Raw genomic sequence first — 21867 nt, forward strand, 5'->3', positions numbered from 1 at the left:
GACTTTTTCACATATATTAATTTAATTAATGTGTATCTCCTCGCTAAGTAAAATGAATAACGGGCTACAGCATATAAAACACATATCTTAATTAACAGTTATGTATATTATATAACACTGATACTTAAATTAATATAACTTATGTACTTAACGTATATAAAGTAATCTTACAGCTAACATTAATTCATATAAACAAAAATCAAAAACTAACCTTAAAAAATAATGTCTAAAATTTTATATTATTATTCAAGTTATTACATAATGTTCATATTATGTCAGGTGATATTTTTAATCTAAAACTTGTAAATATTTTCTTATTTTTAAAGGCTATACATATAGAGTTTTAATACTGATTGATGTGTTAAAATAGCAGTGTTGGCCTAGTGGCTTCATCGTGCGACTCTTATCCCTGAGATTGTAGGTTCTATCCCCGGCAGACACTAATAGACTTTCTTTCTATGTGCGCATTTAACATTGGCTCAAATAACGAAAGAAAACATTTTGAGGGAGCCGGTTAACCTTAGACCCAAACTAAAAAGCTCACCTACTTGCCTATGAGGTTGACAAAATATCATGTACGTAAACATATACGTAAACCTAAAGATGTATTGCGGTGTTTAAAAAAGTATATGATCATTAACAGGTAAATTCGTATGTAACACATACAACAAAATAAATTATCGAACGTAACCGAAGCCGATTCTTAATTATATCTTTTAATACAAGCAACTATACTGGAATGAAATAATTTCTGAAGAATTGTAAAGTTTTTCCGAATTCAAAACCAGAAATTATGGGAATTTTTAGGATTAAATATAGAACTTGTATACTGTAAGACCCCATTAACCCGCATCTTCGACCTGTAACTTTCCTGTGACCCAATTTCTTCCACGAAATCTATTTTCGTCTCGGGCATTAGAAACCAATTAAGTTTGTGATGTGATATGATTTATTTATCAAATTATAGGAATTATTCTATTGAATATAGAACGAGTTGCTTCTTCTTGATTTTTGATGTGAACATGCATAAAATGTTTTTATAAATTGGTCACGTTTGCCATATAGCCTACATATTAATTAATACTTATTATTATGGAGAATAAGAAGAAGAAGGCTTATCTAGTCTAGTCTATCGTTAAAAATTTTCATTATTTTAATTAAATATAAAAGAATTAAGGTGTTTTAATTTTTCACAATAATTGATCATTAAATTAACAATTCGTTGACATTATTGAATGATTTTAATGACGTACTTTAAAAGTATGTATAATTATGCAATTCCCTCTTCCATCAAAGCCTATTTTTACATAAGGTCGTATTTTACGTGACTCAAACCATAGTTTTAAAACAAGGTTACTGCATTTATGCTTATAATTGGACTTTTATGCTTGTTAGAATCGTTACGTTTTTAATTTGAACGATTTGCATAATTTAGCGTAATACGTTCTTTAATTATCTATATGGAAGTCCCCCCTAGTCACAAAAACTAAATCAAATAATACTAGCACTCTTTAAACATAATTATCTTTGGTCTCTTTCTGTCTATTGGTGTTTTCAGTGTGATGAAAAGAGAAAAATATAATTTACTTAAAGTTACCCAAAAGTTTCATAGTTTTGTGTTTTCTTGCGACGATTTCTGAATATTATTTTTTCGTGGTAATGAAAGTCATATTTTTTGTTGTATTACAAATAAAAGAAACCTTACAGGCTACAGTAAAGAAAAGGGGTAGAGATGTATTAATACCGTATAATTTTATTTAAATTCTTAAGAATTTGTATACAAACTGGCCACTGAGTAATGTTTATAAATAGCAATGAGCGTTAGATATTTAAAACTTGTATTTTAGTTGCGTGCCGACATTATTTTATATTAAAATGAATTAATCGGGTGTTGTGATCTAATACGGGCTGTTTTTAGAATAATTATTTTTATAGGCACGCCATTTTACATTGTTATACGCGATTATAATTAACAATTTTATTTTTATAACGTGAACAATATTCAAATATACTTTCAATACAATAAGAACTAGTCTACGAAATCTAGTCCACTAACAACTTTGTAAGCAAAAAATGATACATTTACTTTAGATTTTATAATAAAATAAATCTTCACTTAGGGTGAAAAGTATTTTAACTATATGCCAACAGCTATAGGACGTAGAGCTAATGTGCTTAAAAGCTGTCCTATAAGTTTCTAAATATAGTTAGTCTTTAATGAAATGCGCCTCGAGGCGTTGATGTGATGGGCATGGATCCGCCGTAGGCTTGTAATTCTCAATAACAACAAGCTATGCCTTAGAAGGTACACTTCATCACTACAACCATTCCATGTTATACAGATTGTGTAATAAAATGTTAAATGACATAAATTACGTATTTATATTATATAACTAGCCGTAGCACTATTCCTCGGTTGATAATAAAGTAAAACATAGTGTAATACACAGCCTTACAAAATAATGTCGTAAAACACTCAAAAAAGTTAGTGGAAATGGGTGGGTCACATTGCCCGCGTTTGTTGTGATGACAGGTGGGTCAAAATACCCTTACTTGGATGGCCCCAGTGGGATCAAAAAAGGAGGGATGCCCATCAGAAACTTGGGATAGTTAAATAAAAGACATAACCGGGAAAGATTGGAAAATAGTAGATGAGAGATAAATAGAAATATTTAAAAAGGCCTTCACTCAAACGGAGGTCATGTAGTAATATTAAATATAATAATAATAAAAACTTAATCCTGTTTATACCCGATATATTATATGATACTCACATATAGGCTACTATTCTGTATATAGCTGGCATTATGTGACACAAGAAATAAAACTTGAAAAAGGAAAATGAAAAGAATCATGGTTTTTTAAAAAGACGGGTAAATAGCTGTAAAAAATTGTATTTGGAATTCCAGACGAAAGAGGAGATATTTGAAATCAAAATGGCCAGTACGATAAAAGCCAATTTCATATAGGACCTAATTTTTGATTTATGGGGCTTCTAAACGGGCCATGTTTTTCTGCAATTGATGGCTGCACTATTGGCAATTAATTGTCCGGCCATCACAAAAATGTTTTAATGCAGATGATGGCCGAGCAATCTATGGCCGGGCCATGTGTTGCAATATGTCAGCAATAGTATGGCCCATGATGCAGACTCCTAAACGGGCCACACATACCGGCAACAATGGCTGATGAAATCACACTTGTCGCAGCAGCTTATATTAATTTTAAAAGAACAGAAAAAGAAGAGATTAAGGATTCGACCTTATTTAAATAGGCGTGAAACTGTAGACAATTTGAGTCTAGCAGTAATAAGCCTTGATAATAAATTATTCAAGAACTTGGCTAGAATTTCAAAAGGCGACTTTGACTTTCTCTTAAACAAAATTGGACCAAAAATAAAAAGAAATGATACAAACATGAGAACAGCAATACCTGTTTCATCGCCATCACGAGATTTGCGATAACTCTACGGTTTTTGGCAACAGGAGATTCATTTAAAAGTTTTATGTACCTGTTCCGAGTGTTAGATTTCAACTTTTATACAAGGGGTGTGTACAGCTATTATAGAAGGATTAAAATAATACATCAAGGTAAGTTAACATAGGTTTATTAAATATGTTACGCATAGGTAGTAACTATTATGTACTTTTTAAATTTAATAACAATAGGTATCTAGTAGCAGCATATTCGTTTTTATTTTCGCCAGCATCGCGTATAATAATTTGAGCCTTTTAGTACGTGGTTTTGGAGTAGTATCGACGGCTTCCAAAGTGTCGGTTGTTTCTGATTCTACGACTTCACGTGGGTCAGCACTGATGTCAGTATGTAGTTTCAGTCGCCTGTGAATGCATAAATAAAATTTTTAGTATATCTTTAAGCCTTTCAGATGCCGTCAGGAGTAACAGAATGGAAACAAGTTGCAAAAGATTTCGAGGGAAGAAGTTCAATTTATCAATCGATATGATACATACGTAATACAGAGATATGTACATTTATAATGACTAAAATATTTTATTAAAGATACTTACGTTAGAAGTTTTCATTTTCACTATGTAATCCTATATTCGTGGTATTTTGAGTAAAGAGAAACGATATCGCATCTTAAGCAAACCACTTTACTGTTTTACTGTTTTACAGCACTACCACTTTCCTTCTTTTTCTCCTCATTATTTGCGTAAGTTCTTAGGCTTCTGAATTTTTTGTAAGCCTCGTTACTTGTTATGCCAAACTTTTCAGCGATTTCATTCCATGCATCTTTTTTAGAATTTCCATATTTTTATGAGCCGGTTTTTATATCCCACAACTCGGGGTGCAAATGTATTTCTTCAATAAAATCAGTAATTGTCTTGTTAGACCAGTAACCATTTTTACGTAGTTGTCAAAATCCAGCTGATCGCAAAACACAGAATATAGCAACAGGCACACTTCACTCATAGCAAACTTCATGTCGCGTAGAAAAGGATACACTATGCCATAACAAAGAGAGTGACTGAAACAACAATAGAACTGGCTGTGCAATATTGCAGTTGAATTCGATAGCCTAGCGATCGTTCGGCAACCCATCGGGGCCATATCGGCCATAAGTGGCTACACAAAACATGTTTGGCTATATGGCCGGGACATTACTGCAACATTGCATAGTGTGGCTGACATTGTTTGCAATGTTGCCGGGCCATGTGTTGCAGCCATCAATTGCAGCAAAACATGGCCCGTTTAGAAGCGCCATTATACTACTCAATGCATCACACAAATTTTACACAACAATGACACAGTGGGACACGACCGTTAGAGCGACTTGTGATGTTTTTGACACTCGGGAAATAGTTAGCGATAAATAATTTTCTGAAGCTCAAGATAGTGTGATTGACGCTATCGCTATCAAATGATCCATCCCAGACGTTTTGAGACATAGAAAAACGTTTGAGAGGAAAATTGGAATTATAATAAAGTACATTTTTACAATCAGATTTATATGAGCCGTTTTCATTGAGTTATTAATACACTTATAAAGCATTATTAAGGTTACACATTTTTAATACTGTATTGTCACGCTAATACACGCAAATTATGTCGTGGTAACATGATACATAAACGTAATCCACAACATTTGTATACATAACTGTAGTCATTACTTTGTAATTTAGAATTTAACACTACGTTGAGTACTTACAATACGTAATAAGAGTGGCGGTATTAGTAATTGATCTTATAAAGCAAGGTAAAGTTATAGACGGAAATATTTTTTATAGAATATAGGGAAAACCGACAATACAATTTTGTTGGATAAACTCAATCTAACACAATTGACCACCAATTATGTTAGTAACAACACATCTTTTCCATATTATGTTCAAGTCAAATCTTATTTAATGTTTATTAAGGGCAATAACTCACTACCGGCCTGGTCGCGCGACCAAGCACCGCGGCCAAAACCGAAACGCATTATTGCATACATATTTCACCTCAAGCAACATGATGTCTAGATCATTAGTTATTTATGAGCAAGTCGTTGTAAGAAGAACTGTTAATAAAATACATCACGGTGTCCACGGCTGGTACGCACACACTGGTGTTTATCTACAGTTCAATTTGATATCAGTGGCCGCGGATCGTTGGCAGTCGAGGGTCAACGTGGCTTCTGGCCGTGTTCGGCTAGGTACGCGTAGTTCATGGCGATTTCGTAATAATGTACCTTGCTGGCCGCTAGTGCGCTATTGCCCTAAGTAAAAGTGTTATACAAAACGAATACGGCTACAATCTTTATGCTTTATTTGTACGAGAGTGATAGAGAAAAAAACACAAGCTATTTAAAGCTTGCTTATGAATAGGTATTCTAATAGTCCAGGATCCATCGCCCATATTTGCACTTGATTACTATCAAGCTAATTTTCCGTGAGTAGCTTTATTAGACCAGGATAACGTACCGCGCAATTTGTAGGACAATATGTCTGTTAAATTACATGAATATTAACTAAGTAAGAAAAAAAAATCAGCTGGTTAGTAATCATTTATGATGACCTCGTTATCGATACATGTCGGAAAGAGGGGACTCTTTGATCAAACCATAGATTTTGTAGGACAAATATTTTTTCGAATAATTTAGATAATTGTCTTGAGATTTAACAAAAAAAAATCAGTTAGTAATAAATATATGAGAATCATCAAATCAATATATTTTATCATTGCTACCTCTGTTAGCTACCATAATTAAGAATTTTCGCATAGGAAATTGTTGGGCGACTCATCGAAACGAAAGCTATTCACAAAGATTCAGCTTGATAGTAATTATTTTTACATCAAGGATCTGTACTACTACTTTTGAGCGTAGGACCAGGATAACGTATCGCGCAATTTGTAGGACAATATGCCTGTTAAATTACATGAATATTAACTAAGTAAAAAAAAAATCAGCTGGTTAGTAATCATTTATGATGACCTCGTTATCGATACATGTCGGAAAGAGGGGACTCTTTGATCAAACCATAGATTTTGTAGGACAAATATTTTTTCGAATAATTTTGATAATTGTATTGAGATTTAACAAAAAAAAATTCAGTTAGTCATAAATATTTGAGAATCATCAAATCAACATATTTTATCCTTGCTAGGTAGCAACAGAGGTCTGTTAGCTACCACAATCGAGAGTTTCGTATAGGAAATTATTGGGCGTCTCATCAAAATAAAGCTACTCACGGAAAATTAGCTTGATAGTAATCAAGTGCAAAAATGGGCGATGGATCCTGGACTATAAATTATGTACCACAGTTGATGTTCACTGAAATATTACTTAATAGGATCTGAAGCGAGAGTTTGATGCCCGTTTGTCTTGTTCGTTCACATTCTTTTGTGAATATAAATAAATATGGTGCTCTTCTCGCTTAAATAAATCTTGCAATATAAAGAGGTAATGCAGCCAGCATTTAAAGTACACTTTCAGACCCAGCATTTAAAAGACCAAACGTTTTTGAACAAAGGATAATTTTTGCTTTCTATGATTTTTAACTGTTATATAAGCATATTGTAAATATTATACGTGTGTTTCAAATAAATGCTTTGTGTTTGCTGTTCTAAAGAAACCTTTAATGTTTGCAAGTGTACATTGTAAAAATAATCATTTATTATTTAAGTCCTTTCGACTAAGGTCAAACAGCATCGGTGTCTCTCTCTTAATCCCCTCAGTCCTGATAAGATCTGCGGTCGATCAGCGGAGGAGCCGAGCCATTTGAGTCCATAGAAATTTGCATCATTCCAGCGTTAATTTAATTCCATCGAATGGTTTCAGACGCGGAAGGCACTGGCGGGGCTGATCTGCAACGCAAACTGGACTTGCTCAATGGTGCTCTTGATGCAGAGCGCGCTGAGCAAGCTCGAAGGCAACTTCAGTACGTTGCACATTGTAAGTATCGTCGATATGAATAATAATTTCTAACCAATTTGATTTAGGGTCCTTCAAGAAAAGAGCGTACCAATTCTTAGAAGGCCGGCAACTCACGAGCCCTCTGGCATTGAGAGTGTCCATGGTCGGTGGTATCACTTAACAGGTGAGCCTCCTGGCCGTTTGCCCCCTCTTTAATAAAAAAAACGCTGCCGTTTTAATATTGGTGTAAGGTATTTAAATTGATGCAATATATGAACAATAAATATTTGCACAGAAAACTCTGCATTCTTCCATTAAATCGCCAATTAATTGTAAGAGTATTTAATAACACTATTATGAGAATCTTTTAAACGGTTAATGTGTTTTGTTCAACAGTAACGAAATCATTACAGATACAAGAATAGCTAGAACTAGAAGTTTAACATAAATAGTCGGATGGTAATTAATAAAAAAAATAACGTCTGGACGATCTAGTTTTTTATTCGGCCCGCCCATTGCCATAATTATAGGACAGGCATTCTGTCAACACTTGACTCTTAGGTTCTGATGTTATCATTTGTAATTTTTGGTATCTAATTATTATTTTTGATTTATGTAAACCTACTTATAACCATTATGTTTGTACGGACCGCCATTTTGGTTCTATATTGTGTAAATTGATTTTTGTTTTTGGTTTCTATGAATAAATTAATAAAAATATAATTTGTCTGTTTACTAACAGTTTTAAATTTAATGTAAATTGTATTACAGTGGTAAGGCTGATAAAGTCAAATCAGTTAAACGCTATTAGTGGTGACAACTTTACTGATTGAATCAAACAAAATAGTATTTATTTGATATACATCAAATGTGTTGACGAGACTAATAAAATGATAAATATGTACCAAAATTTGATATCAATCATTATGACATATGTTTATAAATTATTTACATGATATAAATGAATTATTGGATACACTGAGGTCTATTTCTCTTGAAGTTACATAAGGTCTTATAGATACAAGCTTTCGCCATTATCTCTAAGTTTGACCTTTTATTTCTTGTTCAATGAAGTTTGTAGTAGCAGTCTGCTCTTCAGTGGTTAAAATTGAACTCAGTAGAGAATTTATTGACGTGAAGGAACTGGGGAATTTATTGAGTTCGTATTTTTTATTTTTTTTGGTTGATTTAATATATTATATTACAACGAACATAACTGATAATTATATCTTGTACATTTAATAAAATATTTAATATCTAAAGTCGCGATTTTACTTTTAAACAAGATCATCCCGTAAAAGATTTATATAAGTGATTTATGTATTAAAAATTGTATTTATCCCACAGAACTGAAAAATATTAATATTTTAAAAGAACATATAACATCAAAGAACCTTTCTTTGACGTAACCGATTTAGTCTTAGTGCCTTATGTTCTTTTTAAGGCTATTTTGGAATATAATAATTGCTAGTTTCTTTGTGCTTCCAGCGGGTTACTCAGAGGATTCTGACTACACATCTGACCTCAACTTTCCAGTCGGGCAGCATCCCAACTGCAGCGCGTCACAGTTCAGAAACGCTGCCCATCAGATGCATACGCCACAGGTTAATTATATTTTTTTAAAAATTCTTAAAAGAAAAACTAAAAGTAGTGCAACAGTTTTAGGTCTGAGAGTTAGAGGTCTGTATCATGATCATTTATCAATCTAATAGGCAAGTAGGAAATTAGCCTGTGACACACGCTGTCGACTTTTTGATTTTCTTTCACGATTCGAGTGAATGTTGAATCTGTACATAGAAACAAGGTCCATTGGTAGTGGAAGCTATGACTACAGGCACGAAAGTCGCACGCTCAACCTAAAATCTCTGCAAAACTCTTAAAACAAATGTATCAGAGCGGAATGGCTGTCATACATTTAGGGCCTGTTTCACAATGTATGGATAAAGTGCCAAATAGCTATGCAACACATAAATTATTCGAAAGATAAAAGTTCCAAATAAGATACTTCGAATTTCATGACGTATAGCGCTATCTAACCGTCGTGAAACGCAAAAATATTATTTATTATACCAATAAGTAACAAATAGCTTATTTGGAACTTATCCGGACATTGTGAAACAGGCCCTTAGTGTGAGATACTTATTACCAGAATGTCGTCACAATCCCAGCATATTGGAGAGCTATGACATCTGAGATCCGCACTGGAATAAAAAGTAAAAAGAGATAGAGCTGTTAAGTGTTACTTAACCAATTGTTACTTGTTTTATTAGTTTCTTTGATATATATTTATATTGTTGAATAAAATCATTTATTGTTCCTATCCAGTTAATATTATTAGTACTTGAATATATATCAAGATTTATTAATGGCGTAAATTGAACACTATATTTAGTAAGTTAGTAATAAGCTGTAAATCTTTCTCAATAAATAAAAAAATATATATTAAGAAACAGCTTTATTGAGAACATTAATAAACAGTGGCCTGCCTGAAAGAAGTTACTTATTAGCGATAATCTGCTATTGTACTGTGACCGATGTCGCTCTTGCGCGTCATTTATAATTCCGTATATTGGAATAATGTACCAACTATCGTCTGGTTAATAAAGAATCATTTCTACTATATACGTATAAACTGTAGGTATAACCATTTTCAATCTCGGCGATGGTAATCGTTAGTGTACTTAGGACAAAATTAAGTTCATAGAAAGTTTTTGTTTGGTATTATTTACAAATTTGGTTTTTAGAATCTTAGAAAAGAAACGATTAAATGCTGCAAATATATAAATTTAGAACAAACTTTTTCTAATAATATTCATAACAATAAACAGTATTTACAATTTACTTAACCTACATAGTCATATTAAAAATAATTAAAAAAAATTGACCTCTGTATAATTAATAAAATATTATTTATGTAATTTCAGAGATCTTTGGAAGCATCCAGAGAAAATTCATACGAGCGTGAAGAGTATCATTTGCATGGCGATACCGACCCATTGTATTATAATAGTCAGCCTAGAACAAATAGGTAATATATTTTAAATGTTAAGTGTCTTTAAATTTTATATATTCATATAAATTGGTTATTAAGTGGCCAAGGAAGTAGATATAGGGGGATCAGCTTACATTGGTGTTTCAGTACATAACACAGCAGTTGTTTTATTTGGCTTTTTTCTAGGCAATGCTGAATGATCCATCAGCGATTCCCACCGATACCATCTCCAAATTCCCCTATTATAATATGCTATACGAGGAAATTCTCAATTCCGTCGAGTACCGATCTACTTTGACTAGTACCACGATGAAAATTGCAATATTTTATTAATTTTTGAACTCTAAGAATAATGTGAAATTAACGAATTAAACTTAAATAAAGTAGGAAATATTTGACCTAGTTTTATTAATATTTTTTACGAGGAGCGCGCGCCCGCCGCGTCGCGGCTGACGCCTAGCGTGCGCGTGCGGTGTTTGTGCAATTGTAGTGTGTACGAAATTATTGTGAAGTGTTTAACGGACACATCACTGATGTTGACTGATGACACTGATTTTGTTCTATCATCAATAGTTTTCGCAGCGCACGCGATGTAAGGTAGTTTTTTGATATTTTTTTCACACCTTGGATTACGTTATCGTAATTTTAGTAAGGATGCCTATTTTTTTTGAAAATGAAATATAGCCTATGTCACTCAAGAATGTTGTAGCTTTCCAACAGTGAAAGAATTTTTCAAATCTGCCAAGTAGTTTCGGAGCCTATTCAATTCATACAAACAAACAAACAAACAAAAAATCAAACCTTTCCTCTTTATAATATTAGTATAGATAAGTCCTTCTAATAGAATTCAGCCTGGACATTTAATTTTAGTCAAGATTACCGGTATGTTGTTCAATATATATATTTAATAACATTAACATACTTATATTTCCAGGATAGACACGTGGTCACAGCTACACGCACAAGCGAGCGTCGAATCTGCGATATCGTGGCGAACAGCTGCTGACTGGCAATCAGCAGGTACTTTGTGCATTATTTACTTCGTAAATTATATATAACATCAAACAGATACACTGTAAAGAGATAGAATACATAATACATTTAACTACAAAAAGGTTCAAAAAGTAACAAAAGAAAAAACCCAAACAAAAATTATTCAATACATTTACTAAGTGGTACCAAATTTGACTGTGTTGTGTGATGGTGTAAAAGTGAAGGTAAGTACGTGACGGTGTGTATATGGGGTACGCTATGGATATTCTTAATATCATTTTTACCATATCATACCATCCGCGATAGATTTAAACTCCATGCATTAATATTGGTCGTTGTATGTTCGGGCTGCGCGAAACAAAAGTTAGTTTTTTGCATGGTTAGTGTTGATGTGAGCAACATGAAACAAAGAACGACTACGTATCAGGTAGGCAGGAACAAGGAACAACTTTTCTAGAAGGGACCTGCAATTATTTTTATTAGATGATGTCATAAATCATATTGTTTTCGTCGTGAGAAAGTATTAATTTTAAAATAAATAAATAATTCAATATTATTAATATCTAACACAATCCTTACTGTCTATCTATGACTAGAATATTCAACGGCGGAACCTTATCACTGCTCATTACTCTTGAACTATTTCCTACTCGGGAATCAAATTTTGGACCTGGTTTAATTTCCCAGTACTCTACGCTAATTATTGAGAAGGCGGGAAAGTATTTAAAAGACCCCTTTTTATAATTCGTGTTTCTTTTCAGAGGACCAAAGGAGGCCTAGTTTGGAGAGGCAAAATACACTGTATGACGATGGAATGGGTTTTGGATATGACCCTTTCCCACCGCCTACACTTATTAGGTATGTTGCCTAGGTCACATTATGGTATGCCACCTGTGTTAGTTTATATGTAAAGCAAATAAAAATATATAATTTTATTTTATTTAATAACGCTTGCATCAGTTTAAACCTTAATTTGTCTTTGTATAACATAATATTCAAACATGGTATAATACCAAGATCTTTTGCAACGTTTGAAAGTATTAACTATATAATGTAATCGTGTATTTCTAAAATACAAATGGTACTTTTAACGTTTAATTATTTTACTAATTTGACCATATTATGAAAAACTCTATTAATAAACAAAGTGTTATTTCAAGAAATATAGTACATATATTTTTAGAAATTTAATACAAAAAAGGTATTGCTTATTACGAAATTTAGATTTCTTAGCATCAGAAAAGAACAATAATGTTTTATTGTGTGAACGTAAATCATTAAAATCAAACCCTTCAAACTCTTCAATATTACACTTTATTAAATTAAAATAGCTTGAATTTTCATATGGAACAAAGCCATTCCTTCAAAACGTTTATTATTTAAATTGATAGCAATAATTTTTTGATATGATTATCTTATTGTTTCACTGTACAGGGACCATCCACATCTCTCACACCAGCCAAGCTATGAAGAGTATTTTGACGCACCGTGTTATCCATACCCATTTGAACCACCGATGGGAATGTGGGATCAGCGATTCTTTTACGACGAGTGTGGACTTAATCCTATCGAGTATGAAAATTTCATCAACAAACGTCGCTCCTCCGTTGTACAGTTACCGCAGATGCCTCCAAAACAGGTTTGAACGTTTTTGCCATTAAATTCGAGAATCATAGGTGCTACATAGGTGCTACTGTAAGAATATTTTGACCCCGCAGATATAGTTTGATATTTAGACGGTTTAATTTATCTTGCCCTGTTAAGTGTTATTCTCAAATCACAGAGTTACAACCCTTTCGGGTAATAACCTGTAACCCGCACTATAACATATATATTCTTAATAATAAATACAATTTTTTATTTGTTATTAAAATATTAAGTCGTTTGAAGAGATCACGTTAAAGTCGTTGAAGCAGAAAGTGCCTGTGTACGCGCAGATGCTAAAAATGCAGGATTTTTCTGAACTTATTTCAGCATTAATTTTAATGTACATAATAAATACTATTTAATTATTTTGTGAGACCTGCATTATAAACAATATTAATTTATATATAAATCTCCTGTCGCGATGTTTGTCCGCGATCGACTCCTAAACTACTTAACCGATTTTAAATTAAATTACACGCCGTGAGCTGTCTGGTCCAACTTAAGAGATAAGATAGCTTAGATCTTTAATTATAGTCCCAATTTTATTTTATTGCAAATTATTTGTTTTTTATTTAATACAATTCTAACAGATGGCGCTGTGTTAAAGTTCACATAAGTTCTCCTACCGTTTCCCTTGAATAGTTTACTACCATGTAATAACAACAACCTTAGCCACAGCAACGTTTGGCCGAGTCTGCTAGTTAATTTATAGAATTTAAACATGCCGTTGACCCAGAAACCATACCTATAGAACTATCAAACGAGTTGACTTTATTTTATTTTTTTTATAGAACCGGGGGCAAACGGGCAGGAGGCTCACCTGTTGTTAAGTGATACCGCCGCCCATGGACACTCTCAATGAGAGTTATATTTATATGGCTTATATTATATAGTTTATATAGTTGTTCTTATTAATCTTGTGTCATTTATAAAATTGATTTTACGTCTGTTTATAGCCATTCTTTAAATTTTACCTCACTTTGAGACTAAATTTAATCCATGCAAAATCGTAAATTACAATCGTATTTTAATACTGTAAAAAATAATTTAATTACAACATATGAGGAAGAGCAAAGAAATCTATTTTATTTCATTTATTGCAGTTGCCACCATCATCTCGATATTCAGACTACAATGAAATGGCGCCGTACAGACCACGGCCGCGAAGGACTGCGGCAAGTTTACCAGGTAAATACTACTAAGACAGGTAAATACATACACATGTACATACTCTAAACCAATTTTTTAATACATATTGACAAACAAGAGCTTTGTGCTATGCCGGATATGACAAAAACCTAATAAAACTTTCAAGAGTATATTGAATAATATGTAAATAGCTTGATTTTAAGATTATTTATGTCTTTATGGTAAATTCATATTATCTAGATTAGTTTCATAAATTTAAAATAAAATTATAGCTAGTAATATTAATGTATGTTGTATTAATAGCAACGCCATCATCGACACCAAAGCGTGGTCGAGCGCTTCCTGTTCCGCCGGGCAGCGAATCAGGTTGGGGGCGGCGAGGGCGGCGCCTGCCCCGGCCGCCCGCGCACCGCCAGAAGCCTGTGCCGCCCACCTATACTAATGTGCCTTACAAGCAAGGTATACTTAATACTAATATTATACTGATAATAATTTATATATCATAATTTATAAAACATTTTAATAAGTCGGTTCGTCTTGATGGATAAAAAAGTTAATTAATCCATTGAAATCCGTAAAATAATTAATTTATACAACTCGCTTTATATCTCGTCGTACAAACTAAGTACAAGAGTTATTTAAATTGAAAAATAACGAGGGATATAGTGGAGCTATATAATTTTACTTTCGCGTACGCGTCAAGTACGCTTATATATAATTGAAAGCAACGGTTTATATTAGTTTATATTGGATGCTTAAATTTAGACACCGACCTTATAATATATATGTATAGTTAGCGAGTAAGTATAAAGACGAGACTATCAATAAAAAAAAAAGAGGCGAGTAATTTGGCGACATTAAAATAATTAAAACGGAAATTTATCGCAATCACATGTTATTGTCCCCTAATTACGAGACTATGAAAAAGTGCGGTACTTACTATCAAGATAAAATAATAATTTCACATTGTTTCAGAAACTGAGAGAATACCAAAGGTACCCGATGTCAGTTACGGCTATGAGACATTTGGGTACCAAAAATATCAAGACACTGCCATTGAACAATATCAGGATAATACGTATACAACAAGGTAATTTTATTATTCCATTAATTACATTAAAAAGCAGCTTAAGCATCTTAGCTCCTTCTCTATATTCCTTTAAATTTCTGCTGTATAAACATCCCTTCCACGTCATATCCCTAACTTGCGTACTAACTACTAACTGACGTAAGATCGATCTTGAATTAGATTGTCACTACACTTCTTGCCTACCTTATGTAATATACTCACATTGGTTTTTTCCTTTACTCACAGTGGTTGTCTGGAAGAAATCGTTCTAAAGCGATAAGGCCGCCAGTTGCTTTTCATTAAATTATGTTTAATATTTTCCTTTTATATAATGCAACGAAGTGTTAATAAATAAAAAATAAAATAAATAAAAACACAGAAGCACCTTTCTGGTACTCAGATTTCTGATAATTAGATTTGTTCGAAAAGGCAAGTAGATCATCCATTCGTATTTACACATGCTGTCGACTTTTATGTCAAAACGTTATTCTGCACTGCGAGCTTGGCTTAAAAGTAACGAATATCAATGTATAGGTACCGAAGAACAAATTTGTTTTAATATAGCTGGTGACGATTTCAAATAAGAATCTCTCTGCACGTTTTTTGATATTCTGTTGCCTAAATTATTGCACGGTTTTTAAAAACGGTAGTCCCGTTTGCGTCCTACAGTTAATTCCGGGGACACCAGGACTCGTAATTGGAAAAAGGGACAGTCCCGGAACGTCTGGTCACGTTAGGTATGAGTCGTACGCTGACGCCACTTTACCAACACTGCTCTTTATGGAATTTGTAGTTCCATAACCTTTTAACGTCGTATGTGACAGCTGCGTTTCCGTTTAATTGATAATTTTTCTTAAAACGAAAGAGGGAATGTTTTTAAGGGCAATGGAACTTTGTCATCAGGATAAAACACGTAAGTTAACTAGTAAACTGCGGTGACCTAAGAATGGCATAGACATGAAAATGAAGGTTCATTTTTTTACTGACTTTAATGCAGACATACGCCCGAACCCAATAATTAATCCACAATTATTGGTTTGGGGCAAAACTAAAACAGATTGAAAACAATATGAGATCAGACCGTGACAGTCGATCTATCACCTACTATATAACTAAAAAAACTAAACTAAACTAAACCCTACGAAGACAATCTATTTTTAGCGACGGAGAGAATGCAACTCTTCGCTCTTAACACTCATATTCGATAATCAATAAAATAAAGTAAATAAAACCGTACAAATAATATTAAAATTTATACAACATATCAAATATCTTTTTAATTATTTTAAAAACTGGTTTAAGTTAAAATCTTAAGATTGGATATAGGTACAGTTGAACTGTCATTTTCATACAAAGTTCTATCGACATACACTGATCCGACCTACCATGTCAAGCTTGTATAGACATATGGCGATTACAATCCGTCGATTGATTATTGCCACTTTTATTTATATTTGTATTAAAATGTCTATCTCAGATGGTCAAGAATGGATGCGGATAGGTTATTGGTTTTGGGCATTAGTTTGTTACAAAGGCGGTTGGATAAAAATATAATTGGTTGAAATCTGTTATATAGACAAGTTTTTATATATATATTATGTTTACTTTTTTAGTGATGAAGATGGAATGCAACCTTTCTTTAATGAAACTCCCCACGCAACACCTTCGGCTACAACAGGTATTTATTATTCCTAAACATAACATCGAAATCTCCATTGAGGGTTAAAACGAATATAAAATAATTATCGGTGTCCTGGTTTAATTTTGTTTGTATAATATTATGATTAAACCCTTATAATGGTATATTTTAAAGAAATGAAAATAAATTTCTATTTAATATGTAACACAGTAAGCATCACATGTTAGTCACACACGAGGTTTAGTTATAAAATTATATTTATAGGAAAATTAATTATCTGTGGCAATGAACGCGAACTCATTGAAAGATAAAAGCTTCCGTTTCATGACCTTGACAAATCTGAATTCAGCTGTCCTTATTAGTAATTTATTGGACGTAAGCTTAGTATGACGGCTCATTTGGCCACTTTATATAATTCGTTAGCGTTTTCTATTACAAGGTGTTTTTCTGATATTCCAGCACAAAAATCTACATGGGGTGAGAATGAAACAAGTTCACAGTTTTCTTATACAGTGACAGGAGAAGACAGTAAATACATATCTACTACAGCGCCTTCGAAGTCGTATTCACAAATAGAACGACTTGTTACTACAAAACAATCGGTGTATGATACGAACTTGTCATACGAAACACAGTACAATGAAACGCAATATCAAAAATTTGATGAGCAAAATCAATTTCACCAAAATCAAAGTCAATATCCTAATACTCAGAATGAGTACCAACGGCATGAAAACAGGTATGAAGAACAAAAAACTGATTTAGCTTATCATGACCAATATAACGAATATAAAGATGAGCGCAAAACAAGTTTGCAGTATGAACATCAAAGCTATCAACAAGAGCAAGATAATTATCAGAAACAGGATCAATATCATGATCAACAGTATAATCAACATCAGCAATCTAATCAATATCAGCAAGATCTACAACAACAATATAAACAAGACCAGCAGTTGGAACAGCAACAACAATATGACCGACAACAGCAGCAACAGATTGCAGCTCAACATCAGTTTGAAAAACAACAACAGCAAAACGAAGAACAGCTACGTCAACAACAGCAACAGATTCAACAACAACAACAGCAAATACAGCAGCAACAGCAGCAAAAGCAACCAGCGCAGCAAATACAAGCATCAGTCATGACTGGAGCTGCAACGCTAGGTTCGTTTATGGCTGGTGGAGCTAAAAAGTTAGGAAGCTTTTTCGGTGCAGCCGCTGCAGCTGTTGCTACTCCAGCTGTTACTCAACAGCCACCTACCGCTGTCACAGTAACTACAACGCAAATTAATCAGTTTACATCTAGTGTACCTCCTACAATGGTTGTTACAACAGCGTCGGTTACAGACACAACAAAAGTTTCACAAGCAACAGAAACATCTGTAACAAGTGCAACCACAACAGCACCAACGCTACCTCGAACTCCATCTTTGCGAAGGCAAGAGTCTATACAAAGACCATCAGTAGGTAGAACTCGAACGTTACCTGATGCTCCGGATGATTTCACTTCAAGTTTTGATGAAAGTGCCTACGATGAAGAGTACCAAAAGACTGAATTAGATCAAGTAGACCGCGAAAGGACCTCTTTGGATAGGTATCATGATGAAGATTTTCCCCACGATTCGATTCTTGAAGATGTTCCTGAAGAACGAAAAGTTGAAGAAACGGCTCCTAGTATAAAAAAGACAACATCACCCCCTAGAACCGGTTCTATTACAAGAAAGCCATCTGTAGATAGCTATCACAGTCAAACGCCATCAGTACTTGATCGAAAAACTTCACAAAGTTCTTTCGTGTCGCATCAAGAAGAAAAGCTCTCTATTCACACTTCACTAGAAGGTTAGATACTTTACATTTTCTTTTACTATAAAAATACGTTCAAATCATTGCTATTTCAACATAGCTGTGAAAACGTTAATCCTAGGTTTTGTACGTATTTCACTAATTTGCTGAAATATTGTTATATTTTCGTCGGTATTGGAAAGCCCGGCGAGTTTATATCAGTATGAAAATATCAATATAGAATTTTAAACGAAAACATGTATTTTAAAACTAAACTTAATTTAATTTCAAATTTATAAAATGCTACAATATTTTTTTCATATATTATTGGGACATACATATTTGGAGTTTGACATTGAATAATTAATCTACCTAATTGCAATCGCTACATATTTTTCTTTAATTACAGAAACAATAACAGACAAATCTAAAGTGACATTCCAAGATGAAAGAACAACATATCACGAGGTACCTGATGAAAATACTTTCCACGAAAGGCAGGAGTCATTCGATCAAGGCGGCGAATTCCAAGACGATGAACAGTTTCAAGACGATGAATACAGAGATGAGAAGTTCGAAGAGCAAGAACAATTTCAGGAACAAGAGCAGTATCAAGAAGAATTCCCTGAAGAGGAGAGGAAGGAAGAGTTGGAATTTGAGCCCGAACAGCCCAAGTTAACGCCGAAGCAGAGGTGGCACCGTGCATACAACAAGATCGTGATGCAGCTAAATGTAAGTACTTTTATTTATCTGTCTGTAGAAACAGATACTTATTGTTTCAGATCGTTAGTTTATTAAATATATATTTTTGTGATGTACGATTTTTAGAACATACCTGTTTCTACAGATTTTGTTTAAGGTTTTTATTTATTGAAATGGAGAATTAGTATGTGTGAGGACGTCGGTGATGAACTAATGGAAGCAAGGTAAGATATTGTAACTTATTTAATTCTACATATGTCACGGACATATTTTAATTTAAATTTGATTTTTTTAGTAGGATGATTTTTTTACCCACGAATTTAAAAAACTGCACTTATTATAAATACTTTTAGATTATTATTTAACGAAACAAGTGGTTTTTGTACCCTGCTGTGAAATAACGATTCTAGGCTGAATTGCGGTTGTGTTAAATGGAAAAGCTGTTTCTCTATCAGCCTCCTAGGGATATAACCTTGTCTTAAAATGGTACGTGTAAAATAAAGACAAATATATCGGTACAGTAAATGTATTTTAATATTATATGTATATTCTATTACTATCTATCCTAACCATTCTGATAATGATTGTATATAAAACAACGTAAATTCTTATTACTGACGCGTAAACAAATCAATACCATGTTCGTGCCAGAAACTATGACAAATGAAATCGTAGCGACGTTTATAGTCGTAGTAGTTTAAGTTTCTCTACAATATTTTATATTTAAGATTCAATCAAGCCTTAAAAACAATATCGGTGTATTTTGAGAATAATTAAGCAATGTTATTCTAATATCGCAAAATAATTAAGCAATCAACTTCCGATCTAATAAAATACATTTAACGTCAATAACTATTACCAGCGGTGATAAAAGGGTAATAAATAGACGGCAATCAATCGAACGCTGACACTTTCCTTACATTTAAGTCTTATTCAATTTGTCCCGATGTAAATTGAATTGACCTCTACTAATGTAGAAGCATTATTGTTTTATAACTTAGAGCCTAAGATTTCTTCGTGCGAGTTGTGGTAATGTACTTTACCCCTCGCTCCTAGTATCCCGCGGGGTAAGTGGTGCCACCCGCCGGCTCCCATGACGCCTTTGAACTCAATCACCTCATTAGTTCAACTCAAGTTACTTTATCCATAAACGAATCTACGTCCTCGCTCAGTTAGAAACCGAACTTTGTGTCGTTCGCACACTTTAGCGATTAAAAAAATATATAGCTTGAACATTGGGCACGTAATGGCGGCGGAAGCGTGCGAGGACGCGTACGCGGTATCGTTATCCTGCGGGTGGCCGTGGCCTGAATGTATGCGTACTATCAGCAATTTGTATGCAAATTAATTTCACTTCAGGTGTAAATGTTTACTCCTTGTTTAACCGTCGCAGAGTACTGACACTTAAAAAAATGGGTCGTAGTCGTAAGGCTCAAGCGGCTAGCGAGGCTGACGTCCGCAAAGACCGGTCGTTTAATCGCTGTAGTGGATCGCGGTTACGTGTGCGGCGTGGGTCAAGTCTCACTGATTTGGATAAGCTTCGGTGTAGTACTGGATCTAGCGGGGGCGGGTCGATTGGCGATTTGATGAACATGTTTAGTGGTAGTGCTACGTCTATAGGCAGTGATAGTTTGGTAGCAAGGACCGTTCCTTTGGAGACTGTTAGAAGGAATATACCGCCAATTTCAACTCCGCCCCCGCGTCCGCCACCCTCTCCGCTCATACACACGTCCCGACCTGTGGGCCCGCTTACCATGGCTCAAAGGACTCTGCGGTTCAGTAGGCTTTTAAAGTACCAGCCCTGTTCAACCGATGTGGCCATTGTTTTGGTAAGAAAAAATGTTACACTGTTTTTTTACTTTTGCAGATATATTTTCACCATCGATTTATATCCAACAAAATTTTCGTATAAACTTTTCAAACAAAATGCTTAAAATACTAGCATAACTTATACCAACATGCAATCTTATCAATACCTATTCACGATATATCGGCAATTATCTAAAACTGTTTTATTGGGTAACGACTATTTTATTTATCAATATGAGTCTCGTTCAGTCAAATTTATTTAGCTAATACTGGCAAATATAAAATGAGAATGCAAAAAACAGTAATAGAAAATTTAAAAGAAATTCAACGATTAGGCACTTAAAAGTAAATTCATCAAGCATAATCGTATTAATCATTCAAGTATAAATCTTTACATCAAAATGAAAGCACAAATTGAACATTCTTAGTAGTACGTGTTTTATGTATCGAACCAATATGTAATAAAATAATTCACTTTTTGCGAAATATTTCATCTCTGAGTCTGGTACAAATTCGCACCGAAATAAATAATTGTTTTATACTCGTAGTAGATATTAAAGTACTTAAAACACAAAACATTAACTGTAAACGTACTCACTGTCACAAATATTATTAACGTAAAAGTATTATTGTAGTGTAATATTTATTACACGATATTGGAAAACATTTCTATAGAATACTCATTTAGGGGCTCTTATGGAATCAGAAAAATAAAATTGGGTCTG

General features: G+C 33.6%; 2 protein-coding genes and 1 long non-coding RNA gene across 3 annotated transcripts; all 3 read left to right on the forward strand.

The window, feature by feature from the left end:
* The first annotated feature begins 3548 nt into the window (after positions 1 to 3548).
* On the forward strand, positions 3549 to 4035 carry LOC123689214. Its single transcript, XR_006750240.1, has 2 exons — positions 3549 to 3590; positions 3887 to 4035. It is a non-coding gene; the product is annotated as an uncharacterized LOC123689214 (long non-coding RNA).
* A 7254-nt stretch (positions 4036 to 11289) lies between these two features.
* LOC123689213 lies at positions 11290 to 17474 on the forward strand. The gene is made up of 8 exons (XM_045628434.1): positions 11290 to 11369; positions 12104 to 12200; positions 12777 to 12981; positions 14093 to 14177; positions 14442 to 14597; positions 15114 to 15228; positions 16821 to 16885; positions 17306 to 17474. Exons 2-8 carry the CDS (start codon positions 12146 to 12148, stop codon positions 17360 to 17362), a joined length of 738 nt encoding a protein of 245 aa, XP_045484390.1. The 5' UTR covers positions 11290 to 11369; positions 12104 to 12145; the 3' UTR covers positions 17363 to 17474.
* An 86-nt stretch (positions 17475 to 17560) lies between these two features.
* On the forward strand, positions 17561 to 19489 carry LOC123689198 (ras-interacting protein RIP3-like). The gene is made up of 4 exons (XM_045628327.1): positions 17561 to 17585; positions 17642 to 18688; positions 19041 to 19363; positions 19460 to 19489. Exons 1-4 carry the CDS (start codon positions 17561 to 17563, stop codon positions 19487 to 19489), a joined length of 1425 nt encoding a protein of 474 aa, XP_045484283.1.
* Positions 19490 to 21867: the final 2378 nt, after the last annotated feature.

Source organism: Pieris rapae, chromosome 5, assembly GCF_905147795.1.
Source record: "Pieris rapae chromosome 5, ilPieRapa1.1, whole genome shotgun sequence".
Taxonomy (NCBI): domain Eukaryota; kingdom Metazoa; phylum Arthropoda; class Insecta; order Lepidoptera; family Pieridae; genus Pieris; species Pieris rapae.

Coding starts and splice junctions, on each gene's coding strand:
- LOC123689213 (XM_045628434.1), top strand. CDS start 12,146: ATGACGATGGAATGGGTTTTGGATATGACCCTTTCCCACCGCCTACAC. Junction 12,201..12,776: donor CCACCGCCTACACTTATTAG/GTATGTTGCCTA, acceptor TTCACTGTACAG/GGACCATCCACATCTCTCAC. Junction 12,982..14,092: donor CGCAGATGCCTCCAAAACAG/GTTTGAACGTTT, acceptor CATTTATTGCAG/TTGCCACCATCATCTCGATA.
- LOC123689198 (XM_045628327.1), top strand. CDS start 17,561: ATGAGTACCAACGGCATGAAAACAG. Junction 18,689..19,040: donor TATTCACACTTCACTAGAAG/GTTAGATACTTT, acceptor CTTTAATTACAG/AAACAATAACAGACAAATCT. Junction 19,364..19,459: donor AGATCGTGATGCAGCTAAAT/GTAAGTACTTTT, acceptor TACGATTTTTAG/AACATACCTGTTTCTACAGA.